The sequence below is a fragment of the Camelina sativa genome, chromosome 8 (genome assembly GCF_000633955.1).
Source record: "Camelina sativa cultivar DH55 chromosome 8, Cs, whole genome shotgun sequence".
In the NCBI taxonomy this organism is placed as follows: domain Eukaryota; kingdom Viridiplantae; phylum Streptophyta; class Magnoliopsida; order Brassicales; family Brassicaceae; genus Camelina; species Camelina sativa.
The window spans coordinates 20,899,387-20,925,086 of record NC_025692.1 but is presented as its reverse complement, the minus strand read 5'-3'; the positions used below and the strand labels follow the sequence as shown (position 1 = coordinate 20,925,086).

The 25,700-nt window shown below is 34.2% G+C and overlaps 3 protein-coding genes and 1 pseudogene across 3 annotated transcripts; all 4 read left to right on the top strand.

Moving 5' to 3' along the window:
• Positions 2,297–3,536, top strand: LOC104709757 (putative F-box protein At4g05475). The gene is made up of 3 exons (XM_010426318.2): positions 2,297–2,548; positions 2,579–2,701; positions 2,993–3,536. The coding sequence occupies exons 1-3, from the start codon at positions 2,304–2,306 to the stop codon at positions 3,534–3,536; spliced, it is 912 nt and encodes a 303-aa protein (XP_010424620.1). The 5' UTR covers positions 2,297–2,303.
• On the top strand, positions 7,965–8,388 carry LOC109126079 (putative defensin-like protein 55). The gene is made up of 2 exons (XM_019229158.1): positions 7,965–8,090; positions 8,228–8,388. Exons 1-2 carry the CDS (start codon positions 8,003–8,005, stop codon positions 8,368–8,370), a joined length of 231 nt encoding a protein of 76 aa, XP_019084703.1. The 5' UTR covers positions 7,965–8,002; the 3' UTR covers positions 8,371–8,388.
• LOC104707712 lies at positions 12,802–14,582 on the top strand (annotated as a pseudogene).
• LOC104707711 (putative F-box protein At4g05475) lies at positions 17,121–18,548 on the top strand. The gene is made up of 2 exons (XM_010424136.2): positions 17,121–17,505; positions 17,918–18,548. Exons 1-2 carry the CDS (start codon positions 17,156–17,158, stop codon positions 18,207–18,209), a joined length of 642 nt encoding a protein of 213 aa, XP_010422438.1. The 5' UTR covers positions 17,121–17,155; the 3' UTR covers positions 18,210–18,548.

Sequence of the window (25,700 nt, the reverse complement as noted above, 5' to 3'; positions counted from 1 at the left end):
AATCGCTGAGACAATGCCCTGTCTTCGCCACCTACGGCTTTTCAGGAACGGGTTATCGGATACGGGCTTGAACGCTATTCTTGAGTGTTGTCCTCACCTGAAAGTCCTCGAGTTACACAAGTGTTCAAACATTACTCTTGTCGGAAATATGGGCAACTGATTTTTCTTGAGAGGATTAAAGATTTTTGAGACGACCCCAACCTAATGACTCAACTTGCCGATTACCCATTTGGTGACTTACCTTTCGTGTCACGAGATGTACTGCCTAGATTCTATTCATTTGTTAGTGATTCTTATTTAGATTATTGTATTTCACCGATCCATACAATTCATGTTGGAATATCCGCGAACCTATTATATATATCAGAATTTCGCTATTATTGTAATGTATAAATGAATTTTCCTTATGAGAAACTGAAGTACTACATCGTCTAAAGGTACAAAATAGAGAGAAAAAAAACGTAAATGAAGCTACTTCACTTCTTATTTCATTGATTTAACGTTTTAATCCTTCAGAAATGATTTGTTCGGTTCTTCTTCCTCGTCGCCATTGTCTACTCCCGTACCTACGCTGATGAACGTTTTGAAGTCATGTTGCAATAAGTAGTCCCTTGATCTCAAATTGCCGAGTCTTGTTTTGCTTCACATTGCCACTCTCATAACACATCCTTTGTCATGGTTAGTGAAAATAAGTAGTAGGTTTATTACTTATTAGCAGAAGAAGATCATCCACTTGATACTTGTAGAACCCTTATGAACTAGTTAACCCAATTTAAACAAACGCATTAGTAAAATCAAATTCTTTAGTTGTTATGATTAATGATTGTTATCTGCCTCTAATATCTGTGCTATCAACTAGAGCGGCTTTTAAAAGGTTCAAGAGGAGCAAATGAACTGGACCCAAAACAATTTTGCAAAATTACTTTACAATTTAGAGTATTTTAAGATAATTTAGGGCATTTTCTCAAAAAGTAATCCTTACTATAAGTTAAAGATATATACTTCCTTTAGTTTTAAATATTCCAATTTCTTGGATTTTGTTTCTTTCAAAAAGATATATGTTTAAGGTTTCTATGCAATATTTATTTGTTGTTATTGATGAATTATAAAATTCAAAAAAAATAAATACTGTTGATTTAGAGTTATAGAAAACTGTAGATCATAAAAGTAATGCATGCACCACTTTATTATGTGTATATTTTTTGCTAAAATGAATTACTAAGAAACAGAGAGTATATAACATATTAGATTATTAGTACATCTGCTAAGGTGTTAATATTCTGATGAGCCGGATCTCTCGACAATGAAGAAATTCTTTTGAACTTGTTTGAATTCATGTTGACTTGAGTGTCTGTTTTGGTCATGTTGCCAATGCCATAGCGTCACAATGTATGGTTTGATGATTTTGTGTCGTAGGATTTTTTTTTTATGGGCATGTTTGTGATAGTTTCTACACTTCTCATGGTGCCTTATGGAGATTTTCCAAGTTTGTGTCTCTATGTCCGTTTATGCTTATTCTTCATGTAACCTTAATTTAAAAGTTGAACCAAAATGTTGGTGCACAAAAAAAGATTCTATCAAACTTGACATATGTAAGATATATATAAGATATATACATTTGATTATAAAGCATTTTCAAAATCTAACCGAAAAATATTTTTACTTAAATAGAAACGAGTCTATTCACATTTTTTCATTTCTACTAGTATCAAATAGAGTTCAAGATATGTTTTACATGACAATATCAACTCCAAGGCATTCAAATATTCGGTTTTTGGATATTTCGGATATTGGATTTATTACCATTCGTTTTTTCTAGAATTCTCTATTGGTTTCGCTTAGGTTTTTTTTTATTTTTGTTTTGGTTTCAGTTCCATATTTTGGATTTTTCATTATTATTATTTTTTTTGGGTAGTTTTGAATATTTTTGGTTGCTTATTTGGGGAATTTAATTGGTAATTTTGGTTTGGTTTCGGTTCGGCTGGATTTCGGTTTGCTACATTAGGATTGGTTTTTTTTTCCCCTAAATTAACAATATCTTTGGTGTGTTGGCAAGTGTATTTTGCCAAAGCCTCCTGCCTAATTAGAAAATCTAGGGCACATAAATAGCGCGTGACTGTTATTTGCTATATGTGCGTGTGGCCTTGCTTGAGTTTTCCTTCAGCTATAAGTATTGAGCCTAATTATTATACGTGGCATGAATTGCACCGCATACACATAATACTACGTAAACCTAGTTTTGAGTAAGAGTAGGGAGCCGTAATGGTCCGAAACTCACTTCACTTCACTTCTTATCCTCAAAAATGTCTGCCTCCTTCCCTGTGTCACTGGCTACTTCCGTGCCTCCGGTGACGAAAGAAGTCAAAGAGGAGCCAATAAACTTGGCGGAGCTTCCGTCGGACTTGACAGCTTCGATCCTAATCCGACTTGGTGCAGTTGATATACTTGAAAACGCTAAGAAGGTGTGCACATCGTGGCGAGACATCTGTAAAGACCCTTCGATGTGGCGAAAAATCGACTTGCGAGCCATCTGTAAAGACCCTTCGTTGTGGCAAAAAAACGACTTGCGAAACCGCAGATTGGACGATTTTGCTTTCGATCGCTTCTGCCGTCACGGTGTTGACCTAAGCCAGGGCAGCTTGCTTGAGATCGACATTGAGCACTTTGCGACCGATTCTCTCCTCACCTACATCGCCGAGAGGTTCTCTTCTCTCTATCCCTTACACTTTCAAGTATCCGTTTTAGTTTTAATGGCTTTTATTTGGACTGATAAGAAATATCTCAAATGTGTTTGTCTCCTTATTTTTCTGGTGAGGATTAGGGCAACATCTTGTTTACAGTCATCTCAAACGCTTTGCTCGTATAACACGTCATTCCTTGCTCTTCTTAGTTTACATGCTTTGCTTCATAGTTGATTAGTACTTTGAGAATTTCTAAATCACTATATTGTTCTGCTTAGTTAATGCTTTAATCGACACGCAATTATTTGCAGATCAAGTAATCTGAGAAGTCTTGGACTTCGAGTATACCATGGTTTTGTGACGAACAAAGGACTTGTGGACGCAATCGCAAAATTTCCATTGCTTGAAACCCTCGAGGTCTCACACTCATCGCTTAAACTGAATTTGAAAGCTATAGGCCAGGCTTGCCCGCAGCTGAAGACATTGAAGCTAAACTCCTCAGGGTCCGTTCGCGTCAAATGCGATGATGAGTATGCCCTAGCAATCGCTGAAAGCATGCCCCAACTATGCCACCTCCAGCTTCTTGGGGACAGGTTAACTGACACTGGCTTGAACGCCATTCTTGACGGCTGTCCTAACCTGGAACACCTCGATTTACGCAAGTGTTTCAACATTAAACTTGCTGGAAATCTTGAGAAGAAGTGTTTGGAGAGGATCAAAGAGTTCAGACGCCCTAATGACCCAACTGCTGATTACCCATTCGATATCGTTTTTATCAATTATGATTCAGATGAAGACTATTCAGATGACGAGGGACTCATTGACGCCTACTACGACTTTGCAGGCACCTACTAGGTATTGAATCTCTCTGAAAACATGTTGCTTTTGTTGGCCTTGTCAACTACTGAACTCGTTCATGGCTCCTCTTTTCTCTATGTTCGTACTATGCTTTGGTTGTTTAAAAATTATTTCCTTTGAACTTTTAATTTTTGAGAGTGTGACTGTAGCTCGACGAAAACGATGCGATGGTTTTTTTATTTCTCAGTGATCTGATGATTTAAATTTACAAATCTACTGGTGCTCAGGAGCTCTAGGTCTTAATTACACTCATGGCCATAGTTGAATATCAAGGTTATAGGTGATGATCTTTTCCACGGCTAAAGACATTGAAGCTAAATTGCTTCCGTTATTCTCTTAATGATGATCATGCACTAGTTTTGGTGAAAGCATGCTTGAAATACGCTACCTCAAGCTTCTTTAGAATAAGAAGACCAAGGGAAAGTGGCTTAAAAACACCATTCTTGATAACAATCCTGACCTGGAACACTTTAATCTACGCAAGTGTTTCAACATTAACCTTGTTGGAAATCTAGAGAAGTGATATTGAGAAAACATGTTGTTTATGCTGATCTCCAACTTATGAACTCGTTCATGTCTCTTTTTTCTCTACGTTCGTAATTGCAGCGTGTCCTTATTTGATCTTCTCTAATTTTGTGTCCGTTTAGAAGACATGCATGTGCAATAAAGCTTAATATTTTGCATACCATTTCATTCAATTAAACTATTCATCATGAGAAATTAAACATGAATGAAACATTAAAAACCATGGAAGGCCTGACTCCTTAGCTAACATGTGCCACCACGCCGTTGATCATAGGTTACATAATGATAGTCATCAACAATATACTCGGGACAATTGACAAAGTAGCACCAATTTAAATTTTTAGTCCAAAATTAGCACATAAATTCAAAGATGAATCTAAGGAATAAAGAGATCTTCCAGCTCTGGTTCGGAAAGAAGAGATAGCCCAAGCTTCCCGGTCCCAATCTGTATCTCTAATTTTAATTTGAATAATTTAGCTGGTGTTGGATCTGGGGAATTTTCCGTTTGTGACCTTCAACAATGATAAATCCTATAATGGGAGTGACGAAGGTTTGTTTTTTTGCTCCATTGTTTAGAACAGATCGATCGTATGTTACCAAAAGTTCTTTTGCCTTTTGTAAAAACAACAAATTTGATTTTGAATGTAATTGGATGTTTCCACTACCATGTCAATACAATTTCTAGGATTATTTGTCTACTATTCATGATTTGTTTGTATCTTCTGGAAATTTAGGTTAGTTGATAACATATGCATGGGAAGCGTAGAGTTGAGTGGAGTCTAACATGAACAATTGGTCAAGTCATTCTCCTTCAAGAAAATTACAGTGGTGAGTTTTTTTATGCTAATAAAACCAAAGCATTAGTAGTAGTGATTATATGATTTCATAGTATATGGATATGGAATTTCATGTTCAAGGTTGTGTACATTGTACTTCATTGTAGACACTAATCACTAGCTTCACTTCAATTTCCTCTTTTAGAGGAGTAGAAGTCTATTAAATGTAATAGAGAGAGTCACTTTCACCTTTTGTGTTAGTAGGGAAAGTTGTGATGGTTTAGGATTTAATAATTTTGATTGTTACATGTTTGCTGTTTGTTGATCTTGTATTGATCTGTTTCTTAGTCACATTTGAAGATTAAGGAAACATTGTTGCAAATTCATGAAAACTTTCCTGAAACTTATTCACTGATTTCAATTTTAATCACAGGAAATAGGGTTGAAGGTTTCTCTAAGCTACGTGATGTATCTGCAGATGACACAAGATGCAAATATGCTTTGGAAATATGCAAATGACATATTGTGTTCTTTTATCCAATTTTACTCTATGTTGTTTAGAAATATATAATGCTTGAGAAACATTTATAGATTTTTTGGTACTTGTATGATGTATAACATTTTCAAATATATATATATATATATATATATATATATAATGTTAGCACTTTGTCTTAACTGTGACTGAACTTCATAAAAGATTATAGGAAATTTGGGAAGTATTATATGAAATTCAGGAAGGATTACCTTGAACTTCAGGATGACTTTCATCAAAAAGTCTAGATTTCCAAACATTAGAATGTGCATAAAAATAAAATCGATATCCCTCACTAATGGAGTAATCTACTAATATTTGACACATTGATCCAAAATACACAAAAATACATATCTAGAAACACATATATTTTAATTTATGAAGGGTTCAGTAATATTTAGGAATGATTTCTTGAAATGCAGGATGGTATTTATGAAAATAATAGTTAAAAAAGATTAAATATTTAAACTGTTTTTGCTTAAATTCAGGATGGTTTAAACATGTTGGGTTCTCCACCATGGAACATCTTGTTCATCATCAACTCTACGTTTCTTCTTTGGAACAACATACTCAGCTTCCTTACACTGTTTCTTTTTTTTTTTGCTGAAATCAATATGTAAACAAAAAATCCACATTAGAATGAAACACATCAAAGATATCACACGCTTCTCCAACACAACACAAGACAGAAGATAATTCTATTTTGTAAAGAAACATTTTAAAGACATCAGAGGCATAACACTAAAATACTTCATAAAATCTGTTCAGGAAGGTCTTCCTAATATTTATGGATCCTTTCTAAATTTTCGACAATGCTTCCTGAATTTTAGACAAAGCTTAATTCCAATCATTATTTCTGTGAGAAACTCTATGATGATTAACATATGAATGAAATTTCAAAGTAATAAGCAAACATACTTCTAACAGTAACACTAGCAGTTACCATTCTCATAAAACCCATTCCAAATCTGTCTAGCTTTAATGCATGAGACAGTTCTAAGACTGAAACTTCTTCAAAAAATACTCATACCAGTGCAAGAAGAACACATGTTACTGGTCCCTTGGACTCTGAGCATTCATGTAACAGCAGCAAAGCTTGGGACAAAAGTTATGTACCTATAAGACCATGTGAAGGACCTTATGCTAGAAGAGTATGGCAATCATCAACTGATGACGTTTCAATAATGTACCAACAAAACCATCCACTCTTTAATCTCCTAAACAATATCAATAATATATAAAGTCTCTATCTAATTCTCTACACAAACTCTCAACTAAACAGACAAACATATTAGAAACGCATATTCAGATTCCTATGACAAGTTTAAGAATTTCATATAAGAATCAAAATAAGCATAAACATGGAGCTGGATATATAAAAAAAATTTGCAATAACTATCCAAAACTAAGTTAAGTCGTTGTTGTTCTCTAAAATATAAAACATAAAAAAAGATAAGAAGAAACTAAAACCTTAAATAGAAGAACTAAAAGAAAGAAACAAACCTCATCTCAATTCTCAGGAACTTCAACTTCACCATCTTGAATATCTTGTTGAATATCTTTTGGATCTTTACCATCCACAGTAGACCCAACAGAAACACAAGGCCCCAAGATCTCTCTCACTAAACCACTCAATTCCTTAGGAGTGGCCTTATGATCCTAGCAATCTCAATCACATCACCAAACATTATGCTTAATCTTCTCCACCTTCTTCCTATCTCTCTCCAGCTCTTTTAACGCCGTCATGACTAGCACCGCTGCCGACAAAACCATTGTGACCTTCGCATGACGAATCTGTACCCAATAGCGTTACCGTTGACGGTTCAGCACCGTTAGCCTCTCTCTAATTCGACCTCAAAGCACAATTTCGAGAGATATATCGAATCGACATTCTTAAAAAGTACATCTAACCAAAAATGCAGGGGAGAAGAACAAAACCTCTTGAAGATTCGCTTCAGGTTAAAGGTGACAACACGAAGGATGAGATTACGAGATAGATATAGAAAGGGGACAAGGAGGAGCTTGTGAGAATTAGCAATGAGAATTGGGTAATCTCCGTTGAAACACACAAAAATTGGGGTCATCTCCATTTTATATATTTCGTGAGAGGTTAGGTAAAGAGACGATGTGAACAAAAAAGTTATATCAATTTTTCCTTTTTCGATTTTTCTTAATTATTATGTTAATTCATAAATGCTAGTTTTGGAAAATTTAACTGTGTGTGCTAGATTTAGAAGAAAAATATAGATTAGTATTATTGAAGGGTATTTCTCATATACTAATGATATATATATATATATATATATATATATTAGACCGAATGATAGTCATCAACAGTATTACTTAAATGGTTACCAAAAACATCTTTGACTGAGTGTATTTTAGATACCCTTCAGTATATAAATGACAATCTGTAATTATATTTTAGATTTTGTCTACCACCACAATAATGTTATCAGCATAATATGGAAGATTCACTTTTGACAATAAATAAAAATGAAATTAAATAACTAGATTGACTAGAGAGTTGAATAAAATAGAGACTTTTGTAAGGATTTAGAGAAGCACATACTTATTCTTTTCTTTTCTTAGAAACAGAAAAGTAATTAACAGTAAGAACAAAAATAATGAGTATCACAAAAACTTTTGTTATTTTTTTTCTTGTAGTGATCTTGACAAATTCATTGTCCAACTCTGGCGTCTTGGCTTCATCAGGTATGTTGTTATTCTTCAAATATTATTTGTTATTTTAAATGTAACGATTGAATATAAAATTTACTTTTTTAAAAGAAAAAAAATATAAAACCGTTTTTTTACTTTTTCTTTTAACATAAATCCTACATGTGTTATAGTGATTGAAGCATCAAACTATGATTCGTGCACTAGACCATGTACAAAAATGTATGGAAACTATGAATGTCGGTATGACTGTACCTTCATGAAGTACAAGGATGGACAGTGTGTTGCTGGACGATGTTGTTGCAAACATTATTGATAGATAATCAATCAGCGATATGGGCGATTGAATTATATATATATATATATATATATATATATATATATATATATATTATCAGATTTCTTTGTTCCAAAAAAAAAAAAAAAAATCTATTATCAGATTTATGTATGCTCTTTAATAAAATAAAACGTATATCATCACTTCTGTGACTTTACTTATTTGTCTTGATGTGTGTGTTTATAGAACTTAAACTTAAACTTAAATAACTTTTTTTTTTTAAGAAAGTATCTTTTTGATACTTATATATATCCTTTTATTAATATCAGATTTATGCGCGTGGAGAAGCATATTACATGGGCGTGAGTTACTTAAACAAGGTTTAATGAAGACCATTGGGGATGGATGTGATACCATGGTTTGGCTGGACAAGTGGGTTTTTGACAAGCATCCCAGAGCACCCTTTAGATTGCAAACCTTTTTTCAAGTCAATTTGCGTGTGTCTGAGCTTCGAATATCTAATCAGTCTCAGTGGGATAGGGAGAAAGTGAAGGCTTTATTCCCCCCGGATGATGCAAATCAAATCTTAGCAATGCCTATCAAGGTTGGAAGCCGGGATCGTCATATATGGCCATATTCTAAGTCGGGCTCCTACTCTGTTAAGAGTGGTTATTGGTTGAAACAAACACTTCCATCAATATACGAACCTACTGATGCAGTTGTGAATCATAGGAATGAGCTCAAGGCGAATGTATGGAAGATAAAGACAACTCCCAAAATTAAAACTTTCTTGTGGCGACTGCTCTCAGGTGCTCTTGCGGTAACTGAACGTCTAGCATCGCGAGGTTGTGGAGGAGATATTTGGTGCCCGAGTTGTGGTTTTCAAGCAGAAACAATATGTCACCTGTTCTTTGACTGTCCGGTAGCTCGTCAAGCCTTCGCTCTGGCGAATGTCCCACTTCCAAATGGTGGTTTCTCCCAGGTAGATGTGGATAAAAACCGGGAACACCTATGGTCTCTGATCCAAAATGATACAATCCCAGAGGAGATACGTTATGCTATACCTTGGTTGCTTTGGGGAATTTGGAAACATCGCAACACTTTGGTCTTTCAAGGGAAACATGGTGATCTTCGACATATGGTGCTCACTGCGCAGGACAACTCTTCTCAATGGTTTGCGGTTCAGGCTCTACCTTCTTATGCAGATCATCCCCGAAGTGTAAGGCAGAGCAAATTGGAGATCAAGTGGTGTAAGCCTCCAATGGGTTTTGTCAAGTGCAATATTGGTTCTTCATGGAGAACAAGATCCAGGTTGTCGGGTGGATCTTGGATCATGAGAGATTCTCAAGGACAGGTACTCTATCATGCTAGAGATGCACTTACAGCTCCAGACTCACGGTTCCTTGCGGCTTTGAGAACCTTCCTGTGGGCAAGTGAAGCGGTCTCAATTCTGCAAATACCTAAGGTAGAGTTTGTCATGGATAATTCTATGGTCAGTGAGGCTGTTAATAATCCGTCGGTTTGGCCTCGGTTTGGCCTTGGTTTCATCTGATATTGAATGAAATACATATGGCGTTGTCTAAGTTCTCTGCCTGGAGATGTTACTTGGTTGCAACTACTACCAACAAGGTAGCAATGGCGATTGCCACAAGCGTTACAAGAGATGGTCGGTTCCAGTCTTATCTTTCACTTGGAGGGCCTTCTTGGCTTCATGATCAAGTGAGGGGTGAGGCGTTATAATGTTGTTGTTTCTCTGTTTCTGTTTCTCTGTTTCTGTGTTTTTTCTTTTCCTCTGTTCAAACTTTTCCATTTTGGTTCTATTTGAAAACAAAACAAAAAAAAAAAAAAAAAATCAGATTTATGCATACAATTTATTTTGATAAAAATTAGTTTTAATCTAATGTATTTGTTGTTCTTATTCATTGGACATGAAGATTACAATTTACACTTGTCTGATTTACTTTAGATTATCTCCATGAGCGACGAATGGTGAAACAGTTTATGTTTCGCCTAAAATTGATACCTTCACAAGAAAATGAGATATTAAAAGATATATTAAATATGTTTTTTTTAAATCGTTTCGTTTCCAAAATCTCCACCTTTGGTATTTATTTGAAAGCAAACTATCTTCGGAAAAAATCTAACAATAAATAAATGACTAATTATTTATCTCATGAATTTTGACCGAAAACATAAGTGCACTTTAATGACGTATATGACCAAATCAATTATTTTATACATCTCCACAAATCAGGATATCACAATTCATCCCCACTAATATATCTCAACGTCATTATTTCACACCAAGATCGTCACCCCCGAAAATGTGAGCCATATTGACTTTACACTCGTCATGTTTCAGCTTTGAAAGTTTTAGAATATGGAATTTTATAGGTTCCAATTTTATATGATTAACAAAATTTGGAGTATATATTCTATGAAATTTAGTCTTTGTATTGATTTAAATTTAAAAGTTAATTATATATATATATATATATGTATGTATTTTAAATGTCTTCATCACATTTTCCTAAAAATCAAATAAAGAATGGTAATACTGTTTTCATATTACAAAAAAGTAATAACATCAATTGAAAACTCAAAAAGTGAATAAATATAGTATCTAACATTCAAAAAAATATATGTTTGATGGGAAATTTATTTAGATTACTGTTGATTGAATAATCTAAATTAAAAGCACATAAAAAAGAGATTAATTTGACACACTTAATTAGTAAACCACTTATTTTTTGGTGGTTATTAATTTGACTAAAGTTTTTTAATTAAGCCTCAACAGATTTAATTTCATAATTAAAGGTATAATAGGTTTTTAATTATTATAAAGCCTATTTAACCACCAAATATATAGATGAAACAAATTTTCTAAAAAAACATCTTTTATTTTCAGCTTCCTCATTTTCCATTTTTTAATTCTATTAAATTACAAAGAAATAACAACATCAAACCGAATTACATTTATTAAAATAGAAACGATTTTATTCCACATTTTGTTTGATCTCCTATTTAATATTTCGGAAGTACACAAATTATTTTTGCTAGACTAGATAATAGTTATTGGTTATAAAGTTATTGTTATTACTTGATTCATTAGTTGGTTGCAAAATAGGTTATACGGATTGACTTCATTAGTCATACCAAGATTTAGGGGTTAAAATAATTACTTTACCTGCATTGTTATTAATTACTTGCAATGAATACACTCAAAGAGGATATTCCAAAGAATAATTTAACTGAAAGAAATTAAATATATAGACAAATGAAACAATAAAAACAAATCTTTAACAAAATATTTCTCTATTAAACACGCCTGATATTGTATATTTACACAACCATATATAATGTTAGGCAATTAAAGAAATATAATAAAATCTCTCAAATTTTCTTTATTTTCTTTAAAAAAAAATCTTTTCAGCTAAAATTTTGACTGAGTAAGGGGTCAAAATTTGAAAATTTAAATTCAGTTTCATATATTTCTTTTGTTGAATTGTGTAGTTTTATATACTACTATAAACTTTTTAAATAATTTAATTTGAAATATTTAAAAATAGTTTAATTTGAAATTTTTAAGAATATCATAAATATATGATAGATCAAAAAGTTAAAAAATTAGAAATACTCTAATTTGATTTGTTATAGCAAGGGTCAATAATATGTCACTATAATATGAAAAAAATTCAAGAAATATGATTTTTTGCTATGGCACAGGTTGAAATTTCAAGAAATATAATTTCTTGAATTAAATTAAAGTTTGGAATAATATTGTTTGGTAGGCTTTTTCGGTCAAGATGATTTTGACAAACATATGTTATACATTTGGTCCTAAAATTAATATGCAGTATACTATGGGTTAAACCATAAAATTAACAATCAAAATATAATATATAATTTAAAGACTAAAAATCAAATAAAATTAACAAACAAATTTTTTTTTTTTTTTATCACTTAACTTAGCCTACGGTATACCGCGGGTCAAAATCCAAATATACTAGAATAGATTTTACAAAATAGATGTTATTTTCATTAGTTATATTCAGTATATAATTTCATGGCATAGTGTTCCATCCAAAAAGAAAAAAAAATTAAAAAATAAAATAAACATATATACGATGTTTTGAATAAAAATTTTAAAATAAACAAAAAAAATTTCAAACTATGCTGACGGGTTATTCTAGTTTCCTACTAAAATCGGATGGAATCCAAGATATTCTATTCATGACAAATATCAGTGGTGTGGTGGGAAATGTAATTTGCCTAATTAGGAAGTAAGAGGAAATATAATTAGCGCGTGAGTGTTATTCGCTATATGCGTGTGGCCTTGCTTGATCTTCCTTAAGCTATCGAGTGTTGAGTCTAATTATTAGACGTGGCATGAATTGTACCACATAAACAAAATACTACGTAACCCTAGTTTTGAATTAGATACGGGGGAGCCATAAAAAGGTCCGAACACACTACACTTCACTTCTTATCCTCAAAAAAATGTCTGCCTCCTCCTCTACATTGGTGCCTCCGCTGATGATGAGAGAGGAAGAAGAGCCGAGAAACTGGATGGAGCTTCAGTCGGAGTTGACGTCTTTGATCCTGCTCCGACTTGGTGCAGTTGAGATACTTGAAAACGCCCAGAAGGTGTGCAAACCGTGGCGACGCATCTGTAAGAACCCTTCCATGTGGCAAAAAATCAACATGCAAGACCTGGGAAACCGAAGATTGAAGGATTTGGATTTCGATATCTTGTGTCGTCACGCTGTTGATCTCAGCGAGGGCGGCTTGCTCGAGATCAACCTTGAGTACTTCTCGTCCGATTCTCTCCTTGCTTACATCGCCGATAGGTTCTCTTCTGTTTTATGGGTTTTATTTGATTTCACTGTCTGGGAATAGTTAGACACACATTGTCCGAGTATATCTGAATTGTGTTTGTTCCTTTTCTCTCTCTCTCTCGTGTGGATTAGGGCAAGAATTTGTTTAACTTAAAATTGTTAAGTTTTTGTTGTTTTTTTTTGTTTTGTGTATCCTTTTACTGGATCTGGCGATCTGCTAGTAATGGCTTTGGATAGTCATTTACTTAATTTAACACAAGTATGTGTACCCTGGCAACTCAAAGTTTTCCTTTATGTACTCTACGTTTGGGATTAGATGCACAGATATATTTGAAGGATAATTAATAGTCCTTAGTTCTCATATTTTTCGAGTCTTGTGTCTTGTTTCACTCCGTTACTCGTTATTAGCATATATGAGAATATCATCATAGACTTGCTTAAAGCATCCGTAGAGTTTTATTTTTTGAGTCATCTAATTAATAGACGTCCCAAACGCATTGCTGGTAAGCCGTCATTCTTTGCTCTTCTTATTTGACACGCTTCTAAGTTGATTAGTACTTTGAGAATTTCTAATCCCTATTGTTCTTAATTAGTTTATGATTTAACTCTACACACAATTATTTGCAGATCAAGGAATCTGAAAAGTCTTGGAATTCAAATGTTCTTCAAAGCTATGACGAACGGAGGACTTGTGAACGCAATCGCAAGACTTCCATTGCTTGAAACCCTCGAGGTTCACACACAAGTTTAAGACTGAACCTGAAAGCTATCGGCCACGCTTGCCCACAGCTAAAGACATTGAAGCTAAACTCCTCAGGGTCAGTGTATGATGGGTTAGATGAGTTTGGTCTCGTCAACTGTGATGATGATTATGCCCTAGCAATCGCTGAAAGCATGCCTGAACTACGCCACCTCCAGCTTCTTGGGGACAGATTAACTGACACTGGCTTGAACGCCATTCTTGACGGTTGTCCTCACCTGGAACACCTTGATTTACGCAAGTGTTACAACATTAACCTTGTTGGAAATCTTGAGAAGCAATGTTTGGAGAGGATGAAAGAATTCAAAGGCCCGGACGACTCAACCGCTGATTACCCATATGATATCACTTTTGACAATTCTGACTCTGACTCATATGATGATGACTCATATTATGACTACGACTACGACTATGATAGTGGTAGCGACATCGAGGTCAACTACGACGAAGCAGGTACTGGGGAATAGGTATTGAATCTCTCTAAAAACAATTTGCTTTTGTTGGTCTTGTCAACTTATGAAGTCGTTCATGTCTCCTCTTTTCTCTATGTTGGTACTTGGTAATTTCAAAGACCTTATTTCCTTTAAACTTCTAAGCTTTGAGTGCGTGACTGTAAGTTGCGACAACGATTGGATGGTTTTTTCTTAAGTGGGTATCAGATGATTTTTATTATGAGATTCTATTATATACTTTATATATGGCCCGAACAAATATCATAAACATGCTTCTAAGTTTCATTTGTCTAATCGAGTAATGTAAAAACTTATAGGTCATTAATTTTTGTCCACGGCAAAATACATTGAAGCTAAATTGCTTGGTTACAAGCGCTCTCACTTAAAAGTTAATGATGCTGTACTAGTTTTTGTCAAATCATGTGTTTTTGTGAAAGCATGTGTTTTAAAAGCACGGCTAAATACATTGAAGCTAAATACGCCAGTCTGAATAACAACCCTGACCTAAACACTTTGAATTACGCAAGTGTTTCAAGTTAACCTTGTCGGGGATAAAACGATGTTTCAAGATAATCAAAGATTCTAAACCCCCCGAAAATGACTCAACCAGTACTGGTGACCCATATGATACCAGTTTTGTCAATTTTGATTCAGATTATGGTGGTGATGACATATTCAGGTTGACTATAATTTTAAGGTGCCAGTAACTAGCTATATTTCGGACTACCTATTGAATATTATGAAAAATGCAGAAAAGATGTGTATACGCTGGTCTTGCCAATGCCAACTTATGAACTCTTTCATGTTTCCTTTTTTTCTCTACGTTCATATATAGTTGCGGTGTCCTTATTTTGAACTTGTTTGAGCGTGTCTTATCTTCAGTGTCCGTTTTGAAGCCATCTGCAATACAACATAGTATTAGTCATATGGTTCATTCAGTTTAAGTATTCTTTCATTTATGGGCATCTCAATTCTACTCTACTTTTTCTTGTAAATTTAATATCTTCTTTAATCTGGTTTACTCTATATCTTATTCTAAAATAGAGTTGAAGATATAATTAGTCTATATTTAAAGTTTCTCTACTTTTCAATATTTTTTATAGACTAAATAATAAAATCAGACGTAAGAGAAAACTTTATTGTATTTTTCGAATTACTCTATTTTATAGTAAAAACTAAAAAACGTAGAAGGACATAACTGGAGATGGTTTATCCATTATTTCATTTTATTAAATTTGACATATGTAGAATTAAATAAAGTAAAGCTACACTTCTTTTAGTATTTTACTAAAATCAATGGAGTCCTAGATATGATGTAGTGGCAAATGTTTTATGAGCGCGTGTATTTTGACAAGGCCTGCATTATTAGTTGGTCATAACGTGTGATTGTTAAGATTGTGATACGCTTATGTTGATCACTACTATCAACTATGACACAAGTTCTTTTGAGCTTGTTCGAGTTTGTGTTGACTTAGATGTCCGTTTGAAGTCATGTTGCAATAACTGTTAAATTTGGGCTTATTTTGGGCTTTCAACTAAAAACCAATTGACAATTAGTGGATTGACCCTAACCCGACCACATATGGGATTTTAACACGCCTCTTCGAGATGATAACTCCATCTCGAACTGATCCCACTTGGACCGATAATAAACCCCTTCTTGGGCCCCCATTACTCGGGTTAACAAGAACCATGTCTATATCCACTTTTCTAGGTCCACTAGAATTTTAACTTTGGGCTCTGATACCATGTTAAATTTGGGGTTATCTTGGGTTTTCAACTAAAAACCAATTGGCAATTAGTGGATTGACCCTTTATATATTAATGATAGTCTCTTTAAACATCAGATGTGGGACTTGGTTTGTATTCCAACAATAACTATTATTTTGGATATCATTCATTCAAATTAGCGATTCATTCATCTATCTAACCACATTTATCCATTATTTAATTTTATCAAATTTGACATATGTAAAATATAAGATACAACTGTTTCTTGCCAGCTGCAGTTTTCCGATCTAATATAAAATCACTCTCACGACATCATTCAACAGAGACATGTTTCACAATTTCAGGATTTGCTCTCTCTCTCTCATCTCTGGTAAAAATTTCAGCAGAATTAAAAAGTATACTGAGGTATGTTTTCAACGGAGACAAGTTTTCAAACCATAATCTACTCGGATATGGAGAGAAAGGAACCCTCGAGAAGCGAACGGAGAACCAACTTCTATGTAACATGAAAACACAATGAAACAAGTTGATGGCATCATCCGTAACCCCGTGTCATGAACAACGTATCTACTCCCTCTTTCAAGGTAATGGTTTAAATTTCTAAGAACAAGGTTGCATATATATTAATGTAAACAAGGTTTTTTTTTTTGTGAATAAAATTTACATATTCACACAAAAAGATAATAGTATACAACTGATTAACAAAATCAAACCGAATTACTAAATTGTACTTAAATATGAACGAGTCTATTCCACGTTTTCTCGATTTCATACTAAAATCGAATGGAGTCGAAGATACGCTGTTCATGACAATATCAGTGATGTGGTGAAAATGTATTTTGCCTAATTAGAAAATCGAGGAATGATAATTAGCGCGTGAGTGTTATTCGCGACATGTGCGTCTAGCCTTGCTCTGTCGAGCTTGAGCCTAATTATAATACGTGGCATGAATTGTACCACATAATACTACGTAACCTAAATTTTGAGATAGAGACGGGAGCCGTAAAGGTCCGAACACACTACACTTCACTTCTCCTCAAAAAATGTCTGCCCCTTCCTCTACTTTGGTGCCTCCGCTGATGATGAAAGACGAAGAAGAGTCAAGAAACTGGGCGGAGCTTCCGTCGGATTTGACGTCTTCAATCCTGCTTCGACTTGGTGCAGTTGAGATACTTGAAAACGCTCAGAAGGTGTGCACATCGTGGCGACGCATCTGTAAAGACCGTACTATGTGGCAAAAAATCGACATGCGAGACCTGGGGAACCGCAGAGTGGGCGACTTGGATTTCGAAATCTTGTGCCGTCACGCTGTTGATCTCAGCCAGGGCGGCTTGCTGGAGATCCACCTTGATGTTTTCGCGACCAATGAACTCATCAGCTACATCGCCGAAAGGTTCTCTTCTCTCTATCCCTTAAACGGCTTTTATTTGATTCAATGGAATTTGGATAGTCATATTTTACTTTTACTCGAGAATGTATGCCTTGAAACTTAAAGTTTTCTTAGTTCTCACATTGTTCGAGTCTTTGTTTTGTTTTACTTACTGTATCCTTTTTCATGGTTGATGAAAACAATTAGTTAGATTATTAGCATATATATTTAAGAACAATATCAACAGCTTTAAGAACTCTTACCATATACTTGCTTAAGCATTACTAGAGTCCCAAACGCATTGCTTGTAACACTCCATTATTTGCTCTTCTTATTTTACATGCTCCTCCTGAGTTGATTAGTACTTTGAAAATTTCTCTTTATTGTTGTTGTTCTTAGTTTATGATTTAACTCGGCCACACAAAATTATTTGCAGATCAAGGAATCTGATAAGTCTTGGACTTCATCAAAGGATGACGAACGAAGGACTTGTGAACGCAATCGCAAAATTTCCATTCCTTGAAACCCTCGAGGTCTCACACTCAGCGTTAAGACTGGATTCAAAAGCTATAGGCCGTGCTTGCCCACATCTAAAGACATTGAAGCTAAACTCCTCAGGATGGTCAGGCTACATATCGTTTCGCACCGTATGTGATGATGATGATTATCCCCTAGCAATCGCTGAAAGCATGCAAGTGTTTCGACATCAACCGTGTCGGCATTCTTAAGAAGCAATGTTTGGAGAGGATCAAAGAGTTCAGACGCCCGGACAACTCAACTGATGGTATCACTTTTGTCAACTCTGATTCTGACTCAGATCATGAAGGTCTACTACAACTGAGCAGGTACCGGGGATTATATTGGGACTAGGTATTAAACCTCTCTTAAAACAATTTGCTTTTGTTGGTCTTGTCAACTTATGAAGTCGTTCATGTCTCCTAGCTCTTTTCTCTATGTTGGTATTTCATAGTTTCAAAGACCTTATTTCCTTTAAACTTTTAATTAAGCTTTGAGTGCGTGACTGACTGACTGTAAGTTGCGTCAACGATTGGATGGTTTTTTCTTAAGTAGGTACATTTATGATTATCGGCTGATTTTTATTATGAGATTCTATTATTATACTTTATGGTGGCCCGAACAAATATCATAGGCTTCTAAGTTTTATTTATTATATAGTCGAACTATAAAGAATCTTGTTTTCCTATAGCTTAAGGTATAGCTAATTATTTGTCTAATATATAATCAAGTAATCTAAGAAGCCTTGGATTTCCAATATGGTGCTAAAATAACTTGTGAATGCAGCACCAAAACTACTCGTGTTCTAGAGAAACGATGTTTCAAGATCAAAAGATTGTACATATACCAGTTTTTGTCAATTTTGATTTAGATGATGACTTGGGAAATATATATATGGTGGTGATGACATATTGAGGTTGACTGTAATTTATAAGGTGCCAGTAACTATATTTAGGAGTAGATATATATTAAATCTTCATGAACAATGCAGAAAACATGTTGTATCATATACTGGTCTTGCCATATGCCAACTTATGAACTTGTTCATGTCTCCTTTTTTTCTCTACGTTCGTAGTTGCAGTGTCTTTATTTTGAACTTATTTGAGTCATTGTTTTAAAAATCTTCGCCTAGCACCGATTATGCCTCGTAAAATCGCTAGGCCCACCCTTCCTGCCTCGATTAATGATTAATTCCCGCCTAGCATCGATTATCCGATTATACCGTCTATTCCGATTAATTCCCGTTTAATTTTGTATAAACCGATTATTTTCGGAGCCAAATATAAATCAATTATATATATTTTTGTTATTTAAACATTAAAATTAAGAGTTTATGATATTTTACGATAACTAATGTACAAACTTTTAATTAAAATTACGTTTTTATGTATTTACCGTAGTTTTAAAGACAATACTATAGCTTTATATTTTATTTGATATTTTTTTTTTCACATAAACAGAATTATACATATGTTTAGTACTATATATTTTTAATTTACTATTAATTTAATAAAATAACCCTAAAACTAGTCCCCGATTAATCCCCGTTTAATCTCCGATTTTCTCGCTAGGCGCTAGGCCCATCCCGACCGCCCGACTAGCATCTAGCGATTTCTAAAACAGGGGTTTGAGTGCGTGTTAATTGTAGTGTCCGTTTTGAAGTCATGTGCAATAAAACATAGTATTCATATATATCATTCGTTCAATTTAACTATTCATTCATGATTCATTTATGGGCATCTCAATCTTACATTATTATTTTTAATTATTATCTTCCTGTATACTCTAGATCTGATTCTAAAATAGTTTCGAAGATACAACATTTTATGTGGCAAGTTTTATCGGGTTGTATTTCGGTATCGGCTAATTTGCGTCGTCGGAGATTGAGTTGTGATGTCGTTTGTACACGGTGCGGGATGGAGGAGGAGGATATAAATCATGCCATCTTTCTATGTCCGTCGGCCCGACAAGCCTGGGCTTTAGCTCATGTACCAGTGGGGCCGCAACTCTTTCCGACGAACTCTGTATATGCTAATGTTGATCATTTTCTAGATCCCATAAGTCCGGGTTCACAGGTTCAGGTTTTTCCTTGGCTGATGTGGTATATTTGGAAAGCTCGAAACGTTCGTGTTTTTGAAAACCAGGCTGAACGCCCTGATGAGGTTGTCCGGGTGGCGGAGGGTGAGGCTTTGTCCTAGCAGGAGGCTCAGGTAGATGTCAAGGGGGAGGAGTTTCCCTCCACTACTATGGGTCTAACACCTGGGTATAGAAGGGGTTTATCTTTTCCTACGATTTTTATGGGACAGAGATGTTATGTTGACAGCTCTTGGAAAGCGACAAATGTTTTTGCCGGTGCAGGATGGTGCTGTATTTCATCAGAAGGATCGCCCCCAGTGCTTGGAGCGACAAATTTCCGGCGAAGTTTATTCTCGTTACATGCAGAAGTTGAAGCCTTCATCTGGGCGATGCGATGTATGATTGGACATGACTTCCGGGATGTGGCTTTTCTTACCGACTGCTCCGACTTGGTGAAGATGGTGTCTTCCTCAACTGATTAGCCAGCTTTTGCAACATATTTAGACGACATTCGGATCGACAGGGAGGAATTTTCTTCTTTCTCTTTGATTTATGTTTCTCGTAATGCTAATGTACGAACGAATTCTTTAGCACGCCAAGTGTGTGTCTCCACATCATGTTTTGTTTGTAGACAATTTTCCTCCTAATTGGCTCGTCTGAGCTAATTCTTTTGTTGAAAAAAAAATTAATTAGTATCTATATCTAAAATTTCTCTACTTTTTCAATATTTTTTTAGATAAAAAATGATATGAATAAGAGAAAAAAATAATTGTATTTTTGAATTACTCTATTTTATAGTAAAAAACATAGAAGAATAATTGGAGATGTGATCTAAATAACCAAATTTATCTATCATTTTATTTTATTAAATTAGACATGTAAAATCAAACCTGAGCTTACTTTTTTTAGTCTTTTACTAAAATCGAATGGGAATCGAATGGTAGTGGCAAATGTTTTATGAGCGCGTGTATTTTGCCTAGGCTGCCTAATTGAAAATCTAAGCGGACATAATTAGCGCGTGAATGCTATTCGCTAAATGTGCGTGTGGCCTTGCTTGAGTCTTCCTTCAGCTATTATTGAGTTGAGTCTAACTATTGTACGTGACATGAATTTTACCACATACAAAACAATACTACGTAGACCTTAATTTTTAACTAGAGACGGAAGCCGAAAGGTTCCAAAACACTACACTTCGCCCCTTCTTATTACAGTACTGAATTGATAACCCTATTCTTTTTTTAATTGATTTCCTCCACTACATCGCTGATAGAGTGATAGGTTACCAATCTTCTCTCTATCCCTTACCACCACCCTCAAGCACACTATGTTTGAATTCTTTCATTGAAATCTTCAAATACTGTTTTATTTAGAGAAATTGATGGCTTCTATACACAAAATGTGTCGGTAAGAGACACAAACGTTGTTGGATAATATGTTCATGCCTTTTTTATGTTTTACGACTCAAAAAAATTTATTTTTATTTTGAAGTGACTTGATATGACACTATTATAATAATTCCTTCGTTCTCACATTGTTCAAGAGTCTTGTTTTGTTTCACACTGTTACTGTCATACTTAAGTACCTGTCATTTTTTCATGGTTAATGGAAACAACAAGTTAGGTTTTAGCATACAAAGATTATCAGCTTTTATTTGATTTCAATGGACTTTGGATAGTCATTTTACTTTTACGCGAGAATGTTATATGCCTTGCAACATATAGTTTGCTTTTATATATGTACTCTACGTTTGGGATATTAGATCCACATATATATTTGAAGGATAATAAATAGTCCTTAGTTCTCACATTGTTCGAGTCTTGTTTTGTTTCACTCCGTTAATTACTCTCATCATACTTTAATTACTTATCCTTTTTCATGGTTAATGAAAACAAGTAGTTAGGTTATTAGCATGTATAAGGACAATATCGTCAGCTTATAGATTTCTTACCATATATACTTGCTTAAGCATCAGTAGAGTTTCATTTTTGAGCCTTGTAATAGTCGTCCCAAACGCATTGCTCGTAACACTCCATTCTTTGCTCATTTTATTTTACATGCCCATGCGTTAATTAGTACTTTGAAAATTTCTCCTTAATTATTGTTATTGTTCTTAGTTTATGATTTAACTCGACGACACGCAATTGTTTGCAGATCAAGGAATCTGATAAGTCTTGGACTTATATTCATTAATATTCCATCAAAGGATACGAACGAAGGACTTTTGAACGCAATCGCAAAACTTCCATTCCTTGAGACCCTCGAGGTCTCACACTCAGCGTTTAAACTGGCTTTAAAAGCTATAGGCCACACTTGCCCACATCTAAAGACATTGAAGCTAGATTCCTCAGGTCTGACACGTTACATATGTTATAGCAACAAATGTGATGATGATTATCCCCTAGATGAAAGCATGCCTGAACTACGCCACCTCCAGCTTGTTGGGGTCTTGGGGAAAGCTTAACTAACATTAGCTTGAACGCCATTGTTGAAGGTTGTCCCCACCTGGAACACCTTGATCTACGCTAGTGTTACAACACCAATGGTTTCAGATCATTCTTGAGAAGCAATGTTTGGAGAGGATCAAAGAGTTCAGGCTCCCTGATGACTCATATGATGACGACTCAGATGAAGACTACTACTAAAAAGATAGCGGTAAAAAAATTGAGGTCTACTACGAGTGAGGGACCGTAGACTCTATTATCGGACTAGGTATTGAATCTCTCTAAAAACAATTTGCTTTAGTTGGTGTTGTCAACGTATGAAATCGTTCATGTCTCCTCTTTTCTCTATGTTGGTTGATATGTTCAAATTGTAACACCCTAATGATACTAACAGTCTTGCAGTTGTAATACTCTAGGGGTCGAATCCACAGAGACTCTAGATCACACAATAAACTTATTAATCTTTTAATTATGTTAAATCAAAATATTAATTTAAAAACAATGCAGAAACATAATTAAAAAATGTTGTAAATTCAGGAATTAAAAACGCTAGGCCTAGGGAAATTCTCAGGAATTTATGAAATATTAAATCAATCAATAAATTAGGATTCAAGCAATTAAGATCAGATCTAAAACTCTAAACTTTTGGTAAAATAAATCAGTTCTCACTGCAAATATTATCTAAATTTAAAACCAGAAAATTCAAATATCTTTGTAAAATTCAAGGTTAAAAATCAGCTTTAAAAACAAGTTTAAATTGTTCACAAAATTATTAAATCAAATCTCTTTGCAGGAAATAATTTTGCTCATCAAAAAGTTTTATCAGGAAAATCAATTATACTCTCATATCAATTTATTTTCCTAGGTATTAATTCTAGGTGATCAATCAAGAATTAATATGAAGAACAACCTAAGATGAAGATCTAGAAAGATAATGAATCCAAACAATTAATCAATCTAACAATCCATGAAATCCCTAATGAGAACCCATAAACCTAACAAGCAGATCTACTCAGACATAATTGTAAGAACACAAATCATGGATAAAATAGATATCATTAAATTCAAAAGAGAAGAACAAAGGAGTTTAGAAAAGCTTTTCTCAACAGGGCTGAGTTCTTGTCTCTCCCAAAAAGCTCTCAAGGTCTCTCTCTCAAAAGGTGGTAGAAAATAAAACTTGAAAATAACTTAGGTCTAAAAAAATGATCCAAAAATCCTATTTATATTCCTAAAAACGTCCAGGGACTAATGATGCAAATATAGAAGACTTTGGGGCAACTTTGTAAATCTTCAAAACTTGTGAGAAAACTTCCGATTCTTCTGCTGGATGGTGCATCGATCGACACCATCACTTGCATCGACCGATGCAAGTCTCTGAACTTGTCTCCCAACTTCACAGCTTAGCCTCAATGCTTGAATGTGCTCCAAATCCTCCTATTTAGCTTCATTATGCTCCCATCCATGCTAAATCCTATAAAGACTCAAAAGACTCTAAAAATACCAAAAAGACTCTATAAATAAGATTTATATCATGGCTAAAAACACCTAAAAACCATGATATATCATTGGTATAACTTGGTTGGTAGTTTCAAACACCTTATTTCCTTAAACTTTTAAGCTATGAGTGCGTGACTGTTGCGACAACGATTGGATGTTTTTTTCGTAAGTGGGCACGTTAATGATCGATCACCTGATTTTTATTAGGGTCGACTTTGGTACACTACCTTAACTATACTCTTTCTTCATTATACATCCTAGACTTTTTATCTCTTTTCTAAACACCATAAACAATTTTTTTCTCTATCAAACATCATGAACCGTACAAACTCTTTTAATTACAACATAACTACTCTAAATCGTGATTACACTTAGTAAACCAGTAATCACGTTTTTAAAACCACGATTGCGTTTAGTGAACCAAAAACAAAATTAAACCCACGTCTAATTTTGTCTTCTTCATATCAAAAGTACATAAATCTTAGGGTTCCTTTCTTCGTCTCCAATTCATCGCAACAAGAACTTGATTCTCTTTTTTTCTCAATTTTTCTGGTAAGATCTTTTCTCTCTCTCTTTATAGCTTCTCTCACTATCTTTGTCATAGTTTTTCTCTTTCTCTCTCTCGTAGATTTTCTCTATCTCTCGTTATAGCTTCTCTCACTACCTCTCTCTCTCTCTCAGTTACCTAATGAACGAAGAAGACATGGATGAGATACAACCCGAAGATATGGAAGACGTTGATAACAATCTTAGTGAGGAAGACAAAGATGACATGAAAAAAGGAAAAAAAAACAAAAGAAAAGGTAAAAAAAAAATCAAAAATGACAACGAAGCTGAAGATGATGAGGAAGAAATAGACCGGTTTAAGTTTGAAATAGAAGATTCAGTAGGGAATTTTGTTGATGAATTTTCTGTTGGCCGAAATGAAATTCCATATAGTTCAGATGAAGAGGAAGATCCAATTGTTTTGCGAGATCGAAGAAAAAGATGGAGTGTATGATTCAAACTTTTTGTAATCGTTGTTTTGCGAGGAAGATCCAATTGTTGTAATAGTTGTGTTGAAATTAAAGACAATGTATAGTTTATAATGTTTAATAAAGAAAAATATTGTTTAGGATGTTTAGAAAAGAAACATACTTTAGGGTGTTTATGAAGAGGAAGTATAGTTGGTCTAGCGTAGCATAGTCGACCCTTTTTATTATGAAACTATTTTTTATTATTATACTTTATGGATCAAATATCGATCATAAATCAGTCGTACTATGAGAATTTTGTTTTCCTAGTTTAAGGTTTAGCTGATTATTTGTCTAATCAAGTAATCTAATTAAGAAGTCTTGGACTTTCAATGTGTTAAAAAAAACTTGTGAATGCAGTCGCAAAACTACCAGTGCTCAAGAGCTCTAGGTCTCATACTCATGGACATAGCTAAGTTTTAAATTTATAGGCTATATTGTCGAAATGCAAAGATAACTAAAATAGTGACTATTTATGCCTAAGTAGTTACAAAACATCTGTAACTAGAAGTGACTTAAGTTTAATTACAAAATTCGTATAATATAGTTATCATATTTGGTCGTAAATCCGTATATATATTTGTGACTATATTTTGTAACAAATTCTATATAATTAGTCACAAAATTAGTTATCTTTAATTTAGTTATGATATTTTTTTTTTTTTTTTTTTTTTTT